Raw genomic sequence first — 21,178 nt, 5'->3', positions numbered from 1 at the left:
AGGAACGGGAACGCAGCCGTACTGCCGTACAGATCGGGAAGCGACGGGAAGAGTTGGATCGATCCAACTTTTCATACCGTAGACGGGCGTAGACGGGGATGCAAGTGTACAAAACAGCTGCATTTTGAGTGTGAACAGGAGACGGCGTTGTGCGCCGACTATTCCCGATTCGTACTTGGGAAATTTTAAGCATTTCGAACACTGTGCTTCCCATGATAACTCGCAGAATGGCTAACACGACTTGAGTTGAATTTTAGCAAGATACGGTCTGGTGTCACTTATGGCATTTAGGGATAGTTCAGGAGCGTGACAGACGGACTGTTTTATCATTCTCTGGAGCTTTAATTGGAATAGCACACCTTTCGATGCTACTTTTTTTGGTGTTCATGAAAAACTGGTATTGTGAACTTGATTCCGCTTCATTCAAGGAGAAATAATTGAAAAGAAATACCGAAAAACAAGAAAATAGGGCCAAAGGTCACCCTGTCATGGGCCGTGCCTTATGATTGGCGTCGTTCGCTGCTGAACGACGCAACGACTGCAGTATGTCGTATCGTACGAATCATACAAGATTTTACAGCTCACCCCAGCCTTCCCGACAGGCCTTACGTCCCGACCGTCAGCGTTCCGTCGAATGTGAACTAGGCTTTATGCATGTGAGTACACACCTGTTGCAATAGCGCAGCAGCGTGTACCACGATTCAGCAGCGTGTACCACGATTCAGCAGCGTGTACCACGATTCAGCAGCATGTACAACTCTATCCCCCACCGAAAAAAGAGATCCTCTCCTGAGGATGAAAGCAAAACAATTGAAGCCCAAAAATTGACACAAACATCTCATCCATCGCCAAAAATCAGAAAAGAAAACCACACGAAGGAATGGAAGAACAGCAAGGAAGAACACATCGACTGAAACAGGACCAATTAATCATTGAGGACACCAGATACCACGCAAACAAATCGGTTACCAATACGCAAAAAGACATTAAAGAAAAAATCACACGACGCTGCCCTGAATAGCCACAGGTATCCACCCTGACAACCACAGGGATAACACCATAAAAACACCGGAAAACATATAGTACATCCGCTTGCAAAACAAAAAACCAAAACCGTCAGGCACTTATTGTGACGCACATGTGACAACCAGCAACACCCAGAACCCACAACACCCGCAAGGCAAACCGATTCAAATAAGAGCATGATCCCTCCAGCCCACCAGGCAGACCGTGGTTCACCAAGATCGGACGCTCGCCCACCCAGGTGAACTGAAGAGACCCACATGCCGAAACGCAATACAAATATTAATAAGATGCTCACGAAAAAATTTCAACCTGCATCTATAACGAGAATCCTAGATGCATTTTCGCACCTCCCACCAAACGAGAATCTAGCAGCTTTGCTACATTTTCGGCAGTGCATGCCTGAGCACAACAACGCTCCACACAGAACATGGAGAACAGTTTTTCAAGAAAACCCTGCCCTGTTTATTGTGTTGGACATTGTGAAATGCAGCTGTGGAATATCGACGAGTGATACTGGCAAACTTTGAAATTATTTTACAACAAAGCTGTACACAGCGTCAATCGAGATTACTCACTTATTTGTTTCTTTTGTTGACGCCATTCAGTCCAGTTCTTCTGTAAAGAGTACAATCAGTGGTTCACACACACACGCACACACACACACACACACACACACACACACGCACACACACACACACACACACACACACACACACACACACACACACACACACACACACACATACACACACACACACACACACACACACCTGTCCTGTCCTGTCCTGTCCTGTAGAGCCACTACCACTAGGGTCACGTGGGCCCCGGAGGGGCAGCAGAGAGAGCGAAAGAGCACGCCACCCGATGGCGCTCCAGATGCGAGACTAGTCGGAACCGGCGAGAGCAGATACACATATGCGGGAACTTGTCCCGTTCTCTGGCCATTGGACGGTGGCATTGCGTTGAACAGCGATGGCGGTTGCGTCCCTGGGTTGAGCGAAAACAACGATTGCAGGTGTCACAGTGAGCATTGCAGCACCTCCGAGCGGTAGTGTCACCGGTAACAACAGCAGCTGGTTCTGTCGGTACTGGGCACGCGGTAGAAGCGGAGCAACGATGCACACCCACAAGCCTCCGCGGCTCCGGAACCAACGATGACACCGAGGGCACTGACGTGCACCTCTCTGCTCCGAAACCGGCTTCTGCCGTTCAGCCGTGCACTTGTGCCTAGCGAGGTCACCCTGACGTGCGAAGTGCCGGGCGCATGTGAAACAAGTCACCGGTGAGGGTACGAGGGGATCCGGGGCATCCCAGGTGTAAGCCAACCTCCAGTCTGGGCGAGAGTCACAGGCAACTCTGTACCAGTCCGCTTCAAGGTCTCGTGAGCGGAGGTCCTTTACAGCGCAGTCTTTCCACCGCCGACGTGGGCCATGTGCCGGGCGACGAGATGGCAGGGTGCCGAACAGCAACTGTTTGGGCAATTGCACGTCGTCCATGCGGGCGACATGGCCTAGCCACTCGAGGCGCCGATGCTGAACCTTGGTGACGATGGTTTCAGAGTCACCCCACTACTCAAGCAGCTGGTTGTGTGATAATTATGTGGTCGTCCCAGCAACGATGGCGTGTGATACCCAATATGGACCGCGCGCATCGCATTTGGAAAACAGACATGCGACGGAGGTCCTGCTTCAGCGGCGTCCAGCACTCGGACCCATGCAGGAGCAGAGACAGGACACACGCATTAAACACACAGCGTTTAATATGAAGATCTAAATTCTTGTTCCTGAAAACTGATTGCTGCAGAGCACCACAAGCCCGGGACGCACTTGCCACCCGAGCGCTGATATCCTGCGAAGATTGGCCGCCACAGTGGATTATACACCCCAGGTACTTGAACTCCGGCACACACTCAATGTCCACACCGGCAAGCTGTATGGGCGCCTGGTCCGCAGCCGTGACGCCAGCTCCCGCAACCAAGAACTTGGTTTTGGTCGCGCTCACGGTGAGGCCAAACTCCGAAGCGGTCAAGTTGAACAGATCCAAGGCAATCTCAGCACCAGCACGCGATGTTGCAAACAGAGAGGAATCGTCCACGAACTGTGCCTCTAGGGCGGTGGCAGCAGTGTCAGCCCGGCGTGCCTTGCGATATAGTTGACCCTCACCATAGTGGTAGCTGAACTGGAAACCAACGCCAGGAATACCTCTGACCCTCTGTTGCCACTTGGTGACTACTGCCCACATGAAGATGTTGAAGAGGACAGGAGCCATAGTGCAGCCTTGCCGCAAGCCGTTGGTGACGCTAAACAGACCCACACCTGTGCCACTCACGCGCAATACTGCATACATCTCATGGTGGAAAGGTCGGATGACTGCAAGCAGGGGGGAGGGACACCAGCACGGGAGAGCACCTGCCAGAGGCACTCACGGGGCACGGAGTCGTAGGCCTTCTTCAGGTCAATGAAGACGAAGAAACCCTTGGCTGTATGCTCGATGGTCTTCTCGAGCAGCTGACGTACGCTGAACACCATGTCCGTGCAGGATCTGCCTCGCCGAAAGCCGCATTGTGATTCCGGGAGGAAGCTGCTGGCCAGGCCCTGGAGTCTCGTCTGAATGAGACACGCCAGGACCTTGCCGACAACATCGAGCAGCGCGATGCCACGCCAGTTGTCGAATCGGGTCAGGTCCCCTTTTTTTCGGAATTGGTACCAGGGTAGCGTCTACTCACTCCTGCGGCACTTGGCTGGCACGCCACACATCTCCAAATAGCTCCACAAGCTTGTTGTTCAGCGGCTCACCCCCTGCCTTCACCATCTTCGGCAAGACGCCCGAGGCTCCAGCAGCCGTGCCATTCTTCAAGCGAGCAACGGCGCGGCACACTTCGCGCAGCGTGGGAGGTTCAGCAAGGTCTTCGGCAAGCGGTAGTTGAGGGACACCATTCAGCGCGTTCGGTGTCCAAGTGCTCATGACGTTGAGCACTCCAGAGAAGTGCCTTCCCCAGCGCTGTCCCTGCAACGCGGTGACGTGCATATATTTCCGTTCTCGTCAACGATCGCTGCTGTTCGTACTGGTTGAAGGCCGCGCCCAGCAGACTGGAGGTCATGGATGCATTTCCACACGACAGCGCCATTGAAACGGGCGTCGGTGGCCGCCTGAGCTTTAGATTTGATCCAGTCCACTCTGGCCATATCGATTGCTGCGCGTGCGTTCGAGCGGGCTGCCTTAAGCTCCTGATGAAACGGAGTGTCTCGCTGCTGGCCCCGGCAAAGCCAATCCTCGTAGGCCGAATTCCGCGTGTCCAGTAGTAGTTGGATGTTTGGCAGGGCTTCCTGGAACCAGTCCGGCTGACGCCGTTTGGTGATTCCAAGGGCTGTGGATGCAGCAGTGTCAAGGGTGGACTTGATAGAGGACCATTTCTCACTAATGTTGGCATTCTCAAGCCAGTTGCGGTCGATCTCCTCCTTGATCACTGCCTGGTATATATCGGTAGGCGTAGGATCTTCAGGGGAAGACGTACGACAGTCCTTTAGCTGTGCAGTGTCAAACCGGCGCCGAACACTATCCTTGCTCTGCGCCCCGCGCCGCACCGGCGATGGAAGCTGCAAAGCCATATATAGCAGTTGGTGGTCGCTGCCGCATTCAGCACTCCGGATGACGGCCACGTCGGTGCATAGATGGCAGTCGTCTTGCCGCACAAGTATGAAATATATGCATTGCCACTGCAGCGTGCCACGGTGCTGCCAGGTCTGTTTGAAAATGTTCCGTTTAGGGAACCAGGTGTTGCATATACACAGTTGATTGGAAGCAGCAAATGACAGTAGCTCAGCTCCTGATGCATTCATGGTGTTATACCCGTGAGTGCCTCGCACATCGGACCACTCATCGCCCCTTTGGCCTGAACCAACCCGTGCGTTGAAATCGCCAACTACGACACAACAATCAGATGGTGGAACATCGTACAAGACACTTTGGACATCGTCAAAGAATTTTTCTTTCACGGTGCGACTAGCTGCGTAAGTCGGGTCGTAGGCACAAACCAGAGTGAAACTCTTAGCTGACCCATCAACGAGGGCGAACTGCAGGCGGGCAGATACAACGCGAGAACTCACCGCCTTCCAGACGCAGCCACCAGCTCTCCACGCGCTCGCAGCGCAACGATCCAAAACAATTGCGACTCCTTCTCCTCGGCGGCGAGAGTCGACTGTGCCAGGAGATGGACGGCCAGAGCTGAGGATAGTGAAACCATCCACGACGTAGCTCTCCTGTCCAAACCAGTGAGTCTCCTGCAGCCCTGCTGCGGCGATATCAAACCTCCGTAGTTCCGCCACACCCCGATTTATTTTTTTGTTTTCAACTACTCGGCCAGAAACGCTTGCCGTCTCAATGGCTCCGTCTCGCTCCACCAGGGACCTGACATTCCAGCATCCAAAGCGCAACAGATGGCATCTCCTTCTCTCTCTCCTCTCTTCAACAAATTTCATGGCGCGTGATGGAATCCACTCGGGGGCTTGTCAAACCTCCGCGAGTGGCGATGAAGGGTGCAGTCAAAGGTGACGGCATCAAACGCCGTCCCGTCATTTAGCTGTTTCGGTCCCCTCGTCGAAAGCGCTTTGCTGGCCTCCGGCTTGGAGAGAGTATACTGAAAGGTTTTGACCAGAGATAACTGGAGCTCGAAAAAGGCAAACCGTCCCCCACGAGTACAAGGACACACACACACACACACACACACAGACACACACACAGACACACACACACACACACACACACACACACTATCTACATTTAGGAATATACTTGTCAACATATTGTTATAGTTAGACATTTCAATAATTCTCGAGCATACTTCAAATATTCACGATAGTAATATGTTGTGCAAATACATAAATCACGTACCTGACTTCTCCAGGTCTAGGTCACTCCGAGACACCTTTCTTGCAAGGTATGATAATACTTCATGTTTACAAACATTAGTTATCTTCCTGCTGCAAGCGAAGGCTGTTGTTTACAAAGTCTTCGCCCATAATTTATTTGCATGTTGCTCACACGCAACCTTTCCCAAACTGAATTTGACGCATGCGCTCTGTGTACATCTCTAGAATAAAATTGTGCTCGCTGCTCTAAAACTGCACGCCACTCTGTAGCGTACATCTAGAGATCTAAAGTCCGCATGCGCTGTACGCTAACTTTGCATCCGGTTGCACCAAACGCTTGGAGCGCATATAACCTGAGCTTGCTATCATTTTCATTCATTCCGCTCGAGTCTAAGGACTCTCCAGTCTTCTACTATACTATGGTAAAGTAATGGATAAACCTATTACCCGTTGTGTTTTGTGAGTGCCTTAGTTCCTATCGTGTGCAGAACGTTGAATTACAACATTGGCGACGAAATTTCCGAACCATGTCCAAGGACTCCATCGACCAGTTCCTTATCAGTGGGCACGCAAGTGAGGTCCAACAGCGTTGGAAGAAATGGCGGCGGGCTTTCCAGTACTTCATCGAAGCCAAGGACATCACCGACCCAGATCGCCAGCGCAGCATGCTGTTGCACAAGGCTGGCCTACAGATTCAGGAGATCTTTGAAGATCTCGAAGACCCGGTTGCGCAGGCAGATAGACCAGGGGATGACAACGCTTTCAAACAAGCGGTAAGAATGCTTGATGAGCATTTCGCATACACAGTCAATCCAACTTTTGAGCGGCACGTTTTCAGACAGATGTCACCCAATGTAGGAGAGAATGCCACGCAATTCTGCACCAGACTCCGTACGCAGGCCAAACTTTGTGCATTTGCTGCAGATGACGAGCACATTCGTGATCAGATGATTGCCACTTGTATTGACGTCGATCTGCAACGCTCTCTTCTGTCCAAGAGTAACCTTACCCTACAGGTGCTGCTGGAAAAGTTTCGCGTGCGAGAATCGTCAGGCATTCAAGTAAGATCTATGGCTACGGCAGCGTCAAGCGTCAGTGCCAGCCCGAGCAGCGTCGACGCCGTACGCTCTACGACATCGTCAACGCGCTCCCCATGTACGCGATGCAACAGGGTGGGTCACGCGTCGTCAGCTGACGATTGCCCAGCACGCCGCCGCCGATGCAACACGTGTAGTAAGGTTGGACACTATGCTGTTTGTTGTAGATCTCAAGGTGGTACTAGTAGTAGTAATGCAAGTAGATCATCGCATGCCCAACCTAGGGATGCTGGTACTCACCATGTCTCACTGCCTGACCAATGTGATGAAGCTCTAAGCTCAGATTTCATGATTGCCAATATTGGGTCCCAGCACAGTCACACTGGCAAATTCCGAGTTGATGTACATGTAAACGGGAAACCCCTCAACATGGAACTTGACACAGGGGCACAGTTATCGATCATTCCTGAAGCTCTTTGGAAACAGTTGTGGGGAGATGTCAAACTGAATGCCACCAAGACTGCACTCTGTACTTTCTCGGGGGCACCTTTAACTGTTGTGGGGGAGGCCTGTGTCGATGTACAGTACCAGTCGCAACATGTCCAGGAGAAGATTCTTGTGGTCAAAGAGGGCACCACCCCGTTGTTCGGCCGCAATTGGTTGTCTAACATACGTTTGGATTGGCATACCATCTGTTCTGTCTCTTCTGCTCCACGTACGTCTGATTCTGAGTCTGTATTAGACGAGTTCCCAAGCGTTTTTGAAGGTGGTCTGGGCAAGATCCATGACTCGGAGGCGGTGATCCACATTGCCAGCGGGGCAATTCCCAAGTGTTACTCAGCTCGACCGTTGCCATACGCCATGAAACCGCAAGTTGATGTTGAATTAGATCGTTTGATTAAGGAGGGTGTTCTAGTTCCGGTAGAATCTTCAGAGTGGGCTTCTCCTATTGTTGTTGTGAAGAAAGCCGATGGTTCTATACGACTCTGTGCAGACTTTAAAGTCACCATCAACCAGCATATTGAAAGCAACATACACCCTATTCCAAATCCCAGTGATTTATTGTCCAGCATTGCAGGGGCCTCTGTTTTCTCAAAAGTTGATCTCAGCCAAGCATACACTCAGTTGCCATTGTCCGAAGACAGTCAGAAACTGTGCGTCATTGCAACCCATCGAGGGTTATTTGCTTTCACGAGATTGCCCTTTGGCGTTTCCTCAGCACCATCAATCTGGCAAAAGACTATAGAGCAGATCTTAGCTGGCATCGATGGGGTCATCGTGTACTTTGATGACATCTTAATCACGGGAACCAACCAAGCAGAGCATGATACCCGGTTGCGTCAAGTTCTAGACAGATTTGAGAAGGCAGGATTACAGCTGAAGAAAGCGAAGTGTGAGCTGAACCAGGAGAGTGTCAAGTATCTAGGCTTCATTGTATCAAGCAAGGGGCTGCATGCTGATCCTAGCAAAGTATCTGCTATAGCCAAAGCACCACAGCCCACTAACTCGTCAGAACTACACTCCTTCTTGGGGCTGGTCAACTTTTATGGTCGATTTATCCCTAATGCTTCGCAGTTGTTGTATCCCTTGAACCGTCTTCTTCAGAAGGGTACAGAATGGAACTGGACTCCCGAGTGTCAACATGTGTTCATCCAGTGCAAGGAGATCTTAGCATCGTCAAACGTACTGGCTCACTATGATCCCAAGAAACCACTCATCTTGGAGTGCGACGCGTCTCCCACGGGAATCGGTGCCTGCCTACTACAACCAGACAAAGTAGGTTATTTGCGTCCTGTTACTTATGTATCTCGTTCTTTGGCTGCTGCTGAAAGAAATTATGCGCAAATTGAGAGAGAAGCTCTTGCCATTGTATTTGCCGTGAAGCGTCTTAAACAGTATCTGTGTGGACGACACTTCACCCTTCGCACCGATCACAAACCGTTATTGAAGATCTTTGGTGAACATGATCAACTTCCGTCTGTCACTACAGCACGTCTACAACGTTGGGCTGTTATTTTGTCCGAGTATCAATATTCCATTCAGCATATCAATGGTACTGATAATGTTGTTGCTGACTGTCTATCGCGTTTGCCCGTTCAGCTTTCTGTGCTTCAGGAACAACAGCTCACGGATTACATTAAGTCTGTCAATGTTGATCCTTGTCATGATCTGCCATTATCCGCTACCGATGTTAGCAAGGCAACTTCAGCTGACCCCACTCTACGTAAGGTCATGCACCACATCACACATGGCTGGCCTAGCAGTGTCCCAGACAGTCTTTCCTCGTACTATCGTATTCGAGACCAGCTATCTGTTGAGCAGGGATGTATCACCTGGGGTTTGCGGGTTGTGATTCCCTTGGTATTTCGTTCCAGTCTGTTGCATGAGTTGCATGTTGATCATCTTGGCGTATCTCGCATGAAAGCTGTGGCTAGATCCTTCTTCTGGTGGCCTCACTTAGACCAAGACATAGTTGAACTTGCTGCGAATTGTCGTCTATGCCAACAGCAGGCTCGAGCACCAACGAAGGCACCCATTCACCACTGGGTCTACCCGAACCGGCCATTTGAGAGGGTTCATCTTGATTTCGCTGAATACAAAGGTCAGCACTACTTGTTAATAATTGATGCGTACTCCAAGTGGGCAGATGTATTTGTTATGGGCAAATCTACTACTACTGAGCGGACATTATCATGCTTGAAACGGTTCATTAGCTATTGCGGAATCCCGCTGATGTTAGTATCGGACAATGGTCCGCAGTTTACGTCCATGGAATTTGCCACCTTTTGTCAGAAAAATGGTATTCGGCATAAAAGAACCCCTCCGTACCATCCTGCTAGCAATGGACAGGTGGAGCGTCTAGTACAAGAACTTAAGAAACATCTTGCAAAATCAGATGATTCTCCTCAAGATGCTGTTTCGCAATTCCTGTTTTCGTATAGAAACACACCACATTCTGTCTCTCACGCGTCACCAGCTAGCATAATTATGAAGTTCGTCCCCGTCACACGTTTCTCATTTCTCTATCCTAGTTTTGCAACGCACATGCAGGCCAAGCAAGACTCTGCGCCAGCTATGCGAGCTTTCCTGCCAGGTGACAGCGTCTGGGTCAAGGATGTTCGCCATGACAAATGGACACCAGCGGTTATTGCAGCCAGACTGGGACCACTGACCTACTCTGTTGAGAGTGGTACCACCATCCGTCATGTCCATATTGAGCATTTACGGTTACGAGATCCCGCCGGTGATACATCCGACAGTGCTGATTCGGCTCGTAAGTGTCCATTGCCCTCCATACCTGATAATTTGATTACTCCAGAGGATAGCTCTGAGAACGCTCCTACTGTTACAGCTGCTACGTTTCCCGCTTCTAGTACTGTTACCTACAATGAGTCTGCAGATGCAAGCACAGCAATAGATTCTGAACCAGACACACCCAGTCCAGCAGTCTCTTTGCGACGTTCTACTCGGATCTCTAGACCACCAGAGCGCTTAATTGAGAACCCGTCTTTCGGCAAGTAACTGGACGGGGTTTCCGGCTCATGTTTATAGATTTCGTCTTTACTTTCAGGCTTCATTTTGTGAAGGGGAAGGGAATGTTATAGTTAGACATTTCAATAATTCTCGAGCATACTTCAAATATTCACGATAGTAATATGTTGTGCAAATACATAAATCACGTACCTGACTTCTCCAGGTCTAGGTCACTCCGAGACACCTTTCTTGCAAGGTATGATAATACTTCATGTTTACAAACATTAGTTATCTTCCTGCTGCAAGCGAAGGCTGTTGTTTACAAAGTCTTCGCCCATAATTTATTTGCATGTTGCTCACACGCAACCTTTCCCAAACTGAATTTGACGCATGCGCTCTGTGTACATCTCTAGAATAAAATTGTGCTCGCTGCTCTAAAACTGCACGCCACTCTGTAGCGTACATCTAGAGATCTAAAGTCCGCATGCGCTGTACGCTAACTTTGCATCCGGTTGCACCAAACGCTTGGAGCGCATATAACCTGAGCTTGCTATCATTTTCATTCATTCCGCTCGAGTCTAAGGACTCTCCAGTCTTCTACTATACTATGGTAAAGTAATGGATAAACCTATTACCCGTTGTGTTTTGTGAGTGCCTTAGTTCCTATCGTGTGCAGAACGTTGAATTACAACACATATCATCACAGTACATCTGTACAATGATATACCATCAAACAATTTGTTCTTTTTCCTCTTTCCTGTCCTGTGTTTCACCACAGTTCATGTTGCTACTATGCGTGCAGCCAGCAACACAGCTAACGATGGCACAGTGACATGTCATACACTGGCAGTGAATGATGATGGAGCAGACAATGGTGGGCACATTCAACGTCTTAAACAACATCTACACAGAGTGAATACACATCTGTGCAAGACCACCGCTGATCATTCAGATCTAACTTGCTTGTCCGGCGATGTCAAGGATTGCTTCGTGCCCATGCAGGCTCTGACGGAGAAAGATGCTCTGCAGCTGACGTATCGTGCGCAACAAGCTTCAACTCGCCGTGTCACTGGAAGACAGCCAATATCTGACCGTACACCAGGCGTTGCTATCCCAGGAGCTAGACAAGATAAGAGTGACAAAGTGGAAGGAGGAAGGCAGTTTGTTCTGTCCAGCGCTAAGCAGCTCTTGTCTGATCCCCATTATTATGAAGGTGTAACTAGCGCTGGCAAAAGTGGTGTTGGTGTTGGTGGTGGTGATGACACAGTTGACGAAGACATTCTGGAAAGTTGCATTGTAATTGGGAACGCTGGGCAAGGAAAGACAACTCTAAGCAAACGAGTCATCGCCGACATCATGGAGACAACAACTGGGAATCTGGCAAAGATTGAATTCATTTTCTACGTGCCGTGCCGTGATTTTCAACGTACACAGTCAACTGATTGGTGTGTATTTCTTGGTTTGGACCAGTTGCGCATCAGTACACAGGAGCAATCTATACTGCTCAACTACCTCTCTGAGCAATCCGACCAGGTATTGATCGTTATTGATGGGATTGACGAACTTGGTAGTGATGGATTTGGTACCGGATCAGCAGCCCAAGCTGTAATATTGAGGAGCAGCAGCAGTAACCATTCACTACTACCTGATGCTATTGTAGTCGCAACTAGCCGACCGTGTGATGAAGCGTATCAACACATACCGCATTTCCGCTTACGTTTCCGACTTCTCGGCTTCTCAGCAGACCAGCTCTTTGCGTACTGCTCACGACAGCTCGGAGAGGAAGTTGCCAAGAAGTGTATGGAAGAGCTTTCCCAACGGAACAACTGTCTGCTGAAGGAAGCCATTCGACAATCTCCACTCCTATGTGCTCTGCTCGTTCAGCAATATTCCATCAACAACTCTCTACCCTCCAGTGTGACACTTTTCTACGACCACTACTTACGCTCCTCAGTCGCAAAGCTGGAAAAGCGACGAGGAAAGAAGTTTGGTCAAGTACGGCTTGCACATGACGTCATCAGTCACTGCAGTGGTGGCCGGCACTTCAGTTGTGGTGATCTTGTCAGTATCCCCGTGGTAATAGAACATCATTTGGAGCGCTATGTGAAGGAGACAAGCAACAATGATGAGGAGTGTGATCACCATGCTGTGGAGCTAGTCAAGGCATTGCACAATCTCTACACGATGTGTCTTGCAACATATCAAAGGGGCATGGCTACTTTTACATCCACGCTGTCAACCCTCCACCAGTCCATTTGTCAAGATCTCGGCTTACTGCTCAACCCTGGTATGCATCCGTCGGCCGTCGGTTCCACTCAGACTGTGTCCTTGACTCACTTGACACTGCAAGAGTGGTGTGCATCGAGATGCATCATTTCTTCTGACTCGTGCGTAGACATCATCCGCAGGTGCATCAACACTGTCGGCACAGACTTGAACACACTTGTCTTTTGGCAATTTGTCTTTGGAGCACTGAAGCCAGACCTTCTACATTCATCTTTGTTGGCTCTGCAGTCTGACAATAGCGTCAGTGATCAAGTTGTCAAGAGCAAAAGGAAGATGCTTCTGTTCCTGATGAGATGTTTGATGGAAAGCCACATTTCACTCCAACATAACCGCAATGGATACCCCAATCAGGATGTAGACGCAATCATCCATCGCTGCTATGCTATGTCAGGTAATCTCCTGGCAGGTGGTGGAATTGATGTTAGTGGAATCCACCTTGAAGTTGTTGATGTGATGGCTTTACATACTGTTTTGGAGCTTGTAGACCATGTAAAGTCTCTGGATCTCGACGGTTGTAATCTTTCAAGTGACAGTGTCATTTTGCTGTCTGATCAACTGGATAAATGCGTCAAGGTGACTTTGTTTGGTGCCAATCTCACTGCAGCACCATTGGCAAGCATATCAAGCACACTGTCTAGATCAACACGGCGTACCCTCCAGATTCTTGATATAAGCGGCACAAAGTTGACCAGTGGATCTGCAGATGGAGCAGCACTTGCTGGATGTGTAAAACACCCAAGTCTAACGTACCTGACTGCACTCAAAACTAAACTTGGCAATGATGGTCTGGCAGCATTTGCGAGCAACTTGGCTCCGTGTGATCATCTCACAGATCTATCACTGGCATGGTGCAGACTGGATAGTGGATGTGGATCTGACCTGGCAACACTGGTCACAAAGTTACCACGCCTTGCCAGTCTATGGCTGAATGACAACTCACTCTCCAACAGTGACGTGTCATGTGTACTATCCAGTCTCCATTCTCATGATACCATACAGCATCTTCACTTCGAGAACACCAGACTGACTGATGAGCTAGCCGCTAGTGTTGTTGACTTTCTGCAAGCTCGTCGCGGTCGTGAGCACACTGGGAGTGTCAGCACAACACTACCACCATGCAGGGTTTATCTGAGCGGCAGCGGTGTAACAATCCGTCTTCTACAGGAAGTAGCTACGTCTAATCAATGTGGTGGTGACGTAATCGACATTGGCAGCCGCTATGCTACTGGTACTTCAGTATGCACTCAGTCAATTGATCATCTGGTCAGTGTACATGGTGATAACCTACAAGGCAAGGTCGATGACTCCATGATGTCATCACTTGGTCAGTACCTTGCAACCAACACTGACCTAGACCAACTGGACATAGCAACCTGTAACATTACCGATGCTGGAGCAACTGCTCTGGCAACATCTGGCCTTGCAGACAACACAGTGCTGAAATACCTTCGTCTGGGCAGCAATAGGATACAGCTGTCTGGTGTTGTGAGTGTACTACAAGCAGTGACATCACCACAATCACATGTCAGTGCATTGAATCTACAGGACAACCCAGTGTTTCATGACATACAGCCCAGTCATGCTGATTGCAGACTGCTATGCCAGCTTCTCTCTACATTCCAACGGCTGCGCTTCATTTCATTTTGCCGGACGGGCATGAGTGATGAAGTTGGTGGAAGTATCCTGCACTCTCTCCATCACCATACACGTATTGAATGGATGTCTATGGCGAGCAATAAGATTGGTGGTGCCACAGTGTATGCCCTGGTGGATATGATGAGGAAGAACACAAGCTTGAGATTGATCAGCCTCGAGTACTGCAAGATCACCGATGATAGCATTCAAGCCATGCTGCAGTCACCAGGCATCATGAGGATGGAGGGTGTACACTTGTACGGGAACCCATGCTCTATGGACAAACTTCGACGGCCATTGTACAATTCCATGCTACGGTATAACAACTCTACTGTCCTGGAGTTCATCTCGGATTGATTGCAGGAAGACGTTACACAACATCAGCATATTCCCAGGTATGTGTTGTACAGTAGTAGATGTACAGTGCTGATCAGTGTATGAAATACGGGTACACCTGTTTGTTGATGAATAATGATGATCAGACAGACACTACACTAGTCACCCTAGCCAGACTCTCCATCTACAGATGTGTGTACTTGACCAGTACCATAAAGTCTGCAGCAAACTTTCCGGTCCACCTCAGCTGGTCTGTATCAGGGAGCAGTAAAGCGCGATGCACAATATCAATTCTGCGATGCGATGAGCGTCGAGTGAAAGTCTTTTTTCGAATCGCACGAAGAGTCTTCGATGCACAATGCACGGCACATCGTTGCAGGGCATGCACAGTCCAAAACTGTACGCGAGCTGTCATGTGCGCCCGCCGTGTAGAAAGTGATGCGCATCGCTCGTCGCTTGTCGCAGAAGTTGAACTAGGCTCAACTTTCCGCGATGAGACCTGCAACGGAGGTGCGATTCAAAATTTTGCAGAAAAACATTTCGATCGCATTGCTCGTCGCTCATCGCGTCGCATAAGTGATATTGTGCATCGCGCTTTAGCCAGTTAGTTGTAGAATGCCAGTAGCGTCGGTCAGTGTCGTGCAATGTTATCGCATGAGCTGATTGTTCAGTAACATGCACGATTTACAAGCTGGCAAAATTGTACAGACATCCTGTTAGTGTTATGGTGTCATATCGAAAGACGTGTCTTCTTCAAGCTCTTCAATTGTCGGGATGTGAAGGAGCGTTCCTTTGCACTTGATTTCTTCATGTGTCAAAATGCAGTTTTAGCTTTTAACCCAGGCCCACGGGTACACACGCAAGTCAGGTCACACGCACACACACACACACGCACGCACGCACGCACGCACACACACACACACACACACACACACGCACACACACACACACACACACACACACACACACACGCACGCACACACACACACACACACACACACACGCACACACACACACACACACACACACATTCATGTACATAAACATAATAGCAGACACTCCGTCTGTGCGTACAACGACGTACTCGCGCACACACTCACAAGCAATCAACACATAGGTTTGGGGGTTGCCATGACTTCATTTTGATTAAATGTATTAAATATAATAGTATGTGATGATAGACCAGTTCCAAGACAGCGACGATAATATTTGCGTCATATCATCACATTCGGTCGTCAGTAATTCGCACCGCCCACCGGCGGCAGACGCACGAATGGCCCACCATCATATTGTATGTGTGTGGTGTGACGCCTCATGCCAGGCAGTTGTGTGAGTTCTTGGCCACCGAGGGCTAGCCTGCAGCTGCCCACCGTGGGCCATTGACATGAGCGGCTGGGGAGGTCAACAGCCAAGCCACTGAGGGCTAAGTAATCCTGCCTGCTGTGGACCGTTAGCATACTGCCCACCGAGGGCGCACAAATGGCAGACATGGCCAGAAACATGCCCGCTGCGGGCGTATGAACGGCTGCGCAGGCCTACAGCTTATCCATCGAGGGTTAAAGCATACTGCCCAACTGAGGGCGCGAGAGAAGCGTATAGCCGGACCGAGGGCGCATGATTATAGCCCGATCGAGAGCGCATGATTATAGCCCGACCGAGAGTGCATGATTATAGCCCGACCGAGAGCGCATGATTATAGCCCGACCGAGAGCACATGATTATAGCCCGACCGAGAGCGCATGATTATAGCCCGATCGAGAGCGCATGATTATAGCCCGACCGAGAGCGCATGATTATAGCCCGACCGAGAGCGCATGATTATAGCCCAACCGAGGGCGCATGATTATAGCCCGACCGAGAGCGCATGATTATAGCCCGACCGAGGGCGCATGATTATAGCCCGACCGAAGGCGCATGATCATAGCACCACCGAGGGCGCATGATTATAGCCCAACCGAGGGCGCACGAACGGCCGCCGAGGCCTGAAACCTGCCTACTGAATGCTAAAGCATACCACCCAACCGAGGGTGCACAACGGCCGTCAAGGTCAATAGCCTGTCCTCGAGGGCTACAGCAAACTTCCCGCCAAGGGATAAAGCGTAGTACCCACCGAGGGCCAAAGAATGCTGCCCACCGTGGACCGATTATATACTGCCCACCGAGGGCTCAATCATATTGCCTATTGAGCAAACGAACAGCCACCGAGGCCGACAACCTGCCCACCAAGGGCAAAAGCATACTGCCCGCTAGGGCCGACCTCATACTGCCCAGCGAGGGCAAACAAACGACCACCGACGCCAAGAACTCACACAACTGCCTGGCATGAGGCGTCACACCACACACATACAATATGATGGTGGGCGGGTCGTGCGTCTGCCACCGGTGGGCAGTGTGAATTACTGACGACCGAATGTGATGATATGACGCAAATAATTTCGTTTGCTTTCTTGGAACTGGCCTATCATCACTTTGCTGAAGTAATAAAAAGGAAGTCATGGCAACTCCCAACTTATGTGCTGATCGCCTGTGAGTGCGTGCGCGAGTACGTCGTTGTACGCACAAACGGGGCGTTGGAGTGTCTGCAATTATGTTTGTGTACATGAATGTGTGTGTGTGTGTGTGCGTGCGTGCGCATGCGCTTGCGCGTGTGCATATGCAGAGGTATGCCCGGAGACCTGGGTGTTTACACGTGGGCCTGGGTTAATGGTGGTGTTAGTGGATATCATAGCGTAACTTGTAGTTCCTTGGTCATTTTTCTTTTCTATTTTCTATATGCAGGTCATTTCTTTGTGTGTTGAATTTGAATACGAGAATGACCGTACTGCCTACGAACTGCCTGTCTTTCCAGAAGACCAACATTTTTGTGCGATTTGTGTGCATGTGTGTGTGTGTGTGTGCGTACGTGTGTTTGTGCATGCATCTTTGTGTGCATCGTGTGTGTGTGTGTGCGTGTGTGTGTGTGTGTGTGTGCGTGTGTGTGTGTGTGTGTGTGTGTGTGTGTGTGTGTGTGTGTGTGTGCATGCATGCATGTATAATGTCTTCTTTAAAAACTTTCTATCACTTCCAGCCGTTGCTGAAGGAGTAGGCAAGGACAGAGCTGACGTAATGTTCAAGTTTGATCTACCAACCAACAGTCAATGATTGCACAACTTCCAGAATGATGTGTGTGTGTGTGTGTGTGTGCTGGCACACCGAAGCAATTGCTGTTCGGCGAGCTGCCTGCCCCCCGTCCTCATCACGGCCCGAAGAAGAGGTGGCGAGATGTGGTGTCGACTGACCTGGCGGACCTCGGCGTGACCACCTGGCTTGAGAGTTGCCAAGATCGTCCCGGCTGGAGACAAGTTGCGAGTAGCACCCCACCACCACGGCCCGCTCCTGATCCTCTTCTATGTGTCTGTGGACGCCCATTTCGTCGACCAGGAGATCTGAAACGACATGCCAAGTTCTGCGCTCGTGTTCTCACTTGAACTTTCCGACATTCGCTATCATTGCGTACGCAATGGGCAAGGTCAAGGTCAAGGTGTGTGTGTGTGTGTGTGTGTGTGTGTGCGCGCGTGCGTGCGTGCGTGTGTGTATGTGTGTGGGCGTGCAGCACACATCACACTGAGTATTGAATTCACTTGAGTAGAATGTAATTTGTGTGTGTACTGTTTTCAATGATTGTATTGTGTAGCATGCATGACTCTGCTGAAGAAACAGTTCAATGATCAGTTTTCTGGTTATTCTAGGATTTACGGATATAATTCCTCACAGTCAAGTATACACACAAGAATACATGATGTTACTGGTAGTGCAACTGCTGATGTTGCAGACAATACTTCTGTTCATACTGTTGCACACTACGTAGCTCTCCGTCACGATTCTTCTCTTGGTTTTGTTGATGTGGTTATTGTCACCAGCAAGTGCTGAGTACACTGTACAATAGTCTTATAGATATGTATATACAGTATAATTATACTGATGGTGTTCACTGCTCTTCTGCTTCTGCTCTGATAGTCGATTGCTGATGTACGTGTTTGTCAATGTTGACACCAATGCCAGCATTTAATGAAAATACATTCATTGTTGCTGGTGGTACGCTTGATCAGCTGTAGCCGGCACTCTCCTGCTCCTAATGACTGTGACGAAGAGTTTATCTAGTCTTGGTGTGATGAGACGCGCGGAAACTCCATTGCTCTCAGTCCACACTGCACCGCGGCCATGCTGCATCACCTTATCACACATGATACAGCTGTAATGTATTTCCTTGATCTCAAGCATTCAGTCACGGTCTGCACTGCACCCCGGGCACCATTCTGTCCCCGGGGAAAATTGCGGAAAAAAATCGCAAAAAACGCGGGGAAAAACGCGGCATAATATGGCATAATTTGCGGTGAATTTGCGGTAAATATGCGGTAAATATGCGGTGAATAATATTGATGTGCGGCAATTTTCAGTGAGTATGTAGTGAAATCAATCAGTTACAAGTCTCTGGTGCAAGCACTCGTCATATTTGAGTAAAAAGCCACCACGATGAAACGTTGCTGACCGAACAGTGCACTGTGTGTACGTGTAGTGCAACAAAAAAGTTCAAAAAACGCGGGAAAATCGCGGAAAACGCGGTCTTTTAAAAAATCGCAAAAAAACGCGGAAAAAAACGCGGCCGCGGAATTGCAATTTTCCCCGGGGACAGACCATTCCAGAGAGGGCAGTATTACCCCCCAATAGAGTGCACCATTCCAGAGCGGGCATTATTACCCCCAGTACAGCGCACCATTCCAGAGAGGTCATTATTTTATTACCCCCAGTACACATAGTACATTGCACCATGTAACTTTGCGGATATCTACTGCATGTAGATGATGTCAAACTTACACTGTACTGTTGGGTTAGAACGAACTGGGGGGTCAGCCTGGTAGTAGCCTAGAGCATTCCTATTTTCATGTACTATGGTTTATGCACAGTTGAGTTACTGTCTATACATTGGTATGCTGTGCCAGGGTGAAATTCCAGCCTGCATGTCCGTTTTTCACCTAACCCAACCGTTCTTCAGCACCCCACAGTACAGCTGTGTGTACTCTTGATGATGTAACCATGCACTGGTCATGTGACTATAGATATTCAGACAGACCGTACACATAAACACACACGAGTGCAGTGTAGCTGCTGGCTCAAACGTGCAGCGACGTACAAAACAACAGTAAATAGATGGTAGAGTGTTGATTGCTGTTGCAGGCAAGAACAAAAAGGATAGATTCAATAGATTGGAAAGCTTTAAGTATGACAGCAGGCAAGCCGGGGTGACGGGGAAATCACTGATCACGGTAAACTCACGTCATCTCAATAAAAATGATACGTATACGGCGGCGGAGGCAGCAGGCGATGGAAAGTAACCCGGTACATGATTCACTACGTGTACTATGCTGAAGATGCTGAGAACAAAAACACACAACACACGCCAACCACACCACGATGGTGTGTGCAGAGCAGTAAAACTGAACATGGGAGGGAGATAAAGTGTGTACTGTGTTGCCATGGTACCCACTGCTGCTGCAGCTGTAGATACAGATATTAGAGGTATGTAAACAGGAGAATGACGTCATGTCTGCTGCTAGTAATACTATTAGTCTTGTAGTAATGATGAGCTTACTTGCTTACAATAGGTCACGAATACTAACACATATTCATATGATTACTACACCATTGCCAGCCAGTGGCTATGTAACTCTGTCGTTGTTGCTGTGTTGTATGGGCAGAGCACAAATACTTCACACTTACATTGATATGCAGAGTATCATCTTTGATCACCCATACAACCACGGCTACATAAGCTACCAGACACTGACATCACGGGCCGAATGCTTCATGACGTGCATCTTGCCTTGAACCTGTTGCAAAAGGCACATACATAGAACACAATGACATCCACTTGGATTATTGTTTCCACCGGCCAATCACTACAGAACACAGAAATGAAACCGTCTGCTCAACCAAGAAAACACAAAAAAACCACCAAGGAACTACAAGTTACGTTATAAAGTCCACTAACACCACCAGTTACATATGCCGTCTCTCATTTGCCCTGTTGCGATCATGCATCATGTGTTTGCGGGGTTCACGGGGTCTTTTCCGTGAACTATCGGTTCGGCATCCGGAGTCTGCTGAGCTGGTTGTTGCTGAGGCTCAGGTTGCTCGCATGTGAGAATCTATTAATTGCGGCAGATTGTTTTTCTTATAAATACTGGACATGGATACTGAATTAAACTGTACTCAGTGACTCTTTACATTTTACAGGCTACGTTTTATTATTATTATTAATATTATTGTAAAGCTTTCCTTTTGATCTTGTCTCTTATTGTTGTGACCTTTCCACAATATTGTGTTGCATTGTTAAAAAAAAGTAATCGCTGTAAAAATATTATAAAAATAAATAAATAAATAAATCAGTTACAGGGGCATCTGCAGGTATTATAGTGTGGTGAGGTCAGCAATTTGAAGTACAACTTACTCGTGGGGGACGGGTGGCTGAGCCGAAAT

At 49.0% G+C, this 21,178-nt stretch overlaps 2 protein-coding genes across 5 annotated transcripts in view; both read left to right on the top strand.

Annotated features, from left to right (window-relative positions):
- Positions 1–21,178, top strand: part of LOC135818586 (uncharacterized) — a 124,616-nt gene that overhangs the window by 63,654 nt on the left and 39,784 nt on the right. Inside the window, exons 3-4 of one of the 2 annotated variants that reach the window (XM_065331977.1) lie at positions 11,184–14,721; positions 17,730–18,690. In XM_065331977.1, coding sequence (XP_065188049.1) covers positions 11,184–14,683 — 3,500 coding nt within the window. In that variant the 3' untranslated portion in view covers positions 14,684–14,721; positions 17,730–18,690. Of the gene's footprint in view, positions 1–11,183; positions 14,722–17,729; positions 18,691–21,178 lie in introns of those variants that run through there. The other variant, XM_065331978.1, reaches the window with a different exon arrangement.
- LOC135818587 (uncharacterized protein K02A2.6-like) lies at positions 1,027–11,061 on the top strand. Of its 3 annotated transcripts, none has more exons than XM_065331981.1 (4): positions 1,027–8,707; positions 9,032–9,155; positions 9,443–9,533; positions 9,964–10,102. In XM_065331981.1, exons 1-3 carry the CDS (start codon positions 6,422–6,424, stop codon positions 9,499–9,501), a joined length of 2,469 nt encoding a protein of 822 aa, XP_065188053.1. In that variant the 5' UTR covers positions 1,027–6,421; the 3' UTR covers positions 9,502–9,533; positions 9,964–10,102. The 3 variants fall into 3 exon arrangements, with proteins under 3 accessions (XP_065188053.1, XP_065188052.1, XP_065188051.1); XM_065331980.1 differs by having other exon boundaries at positions 9,440–9,533; XM_065331979.1 differs by having other exon boundaries at positions 9,032–9,533; positions 9,964–11,061.

This window comes from Sycon ciliatum, chromosome 5 (genome assembly GCF_964019385.1).
Source record: "Sycon ciliatum chromosome 5, ocSycCili1.1, whole genome shotgun sequence".
In the NCBI taxonomy this organism is placed as follows: Eukaryota; Metazoa; Porifera; class Calcarea; order Leucosolenida; family Sycettidae; genus Sycon; species Sycon ciliatum.
The sequence above is the reverse complement of the archived record's forward strand: the minus strand, read 5'-3'. Positions and strand labels throughout refer to the sequence as shown.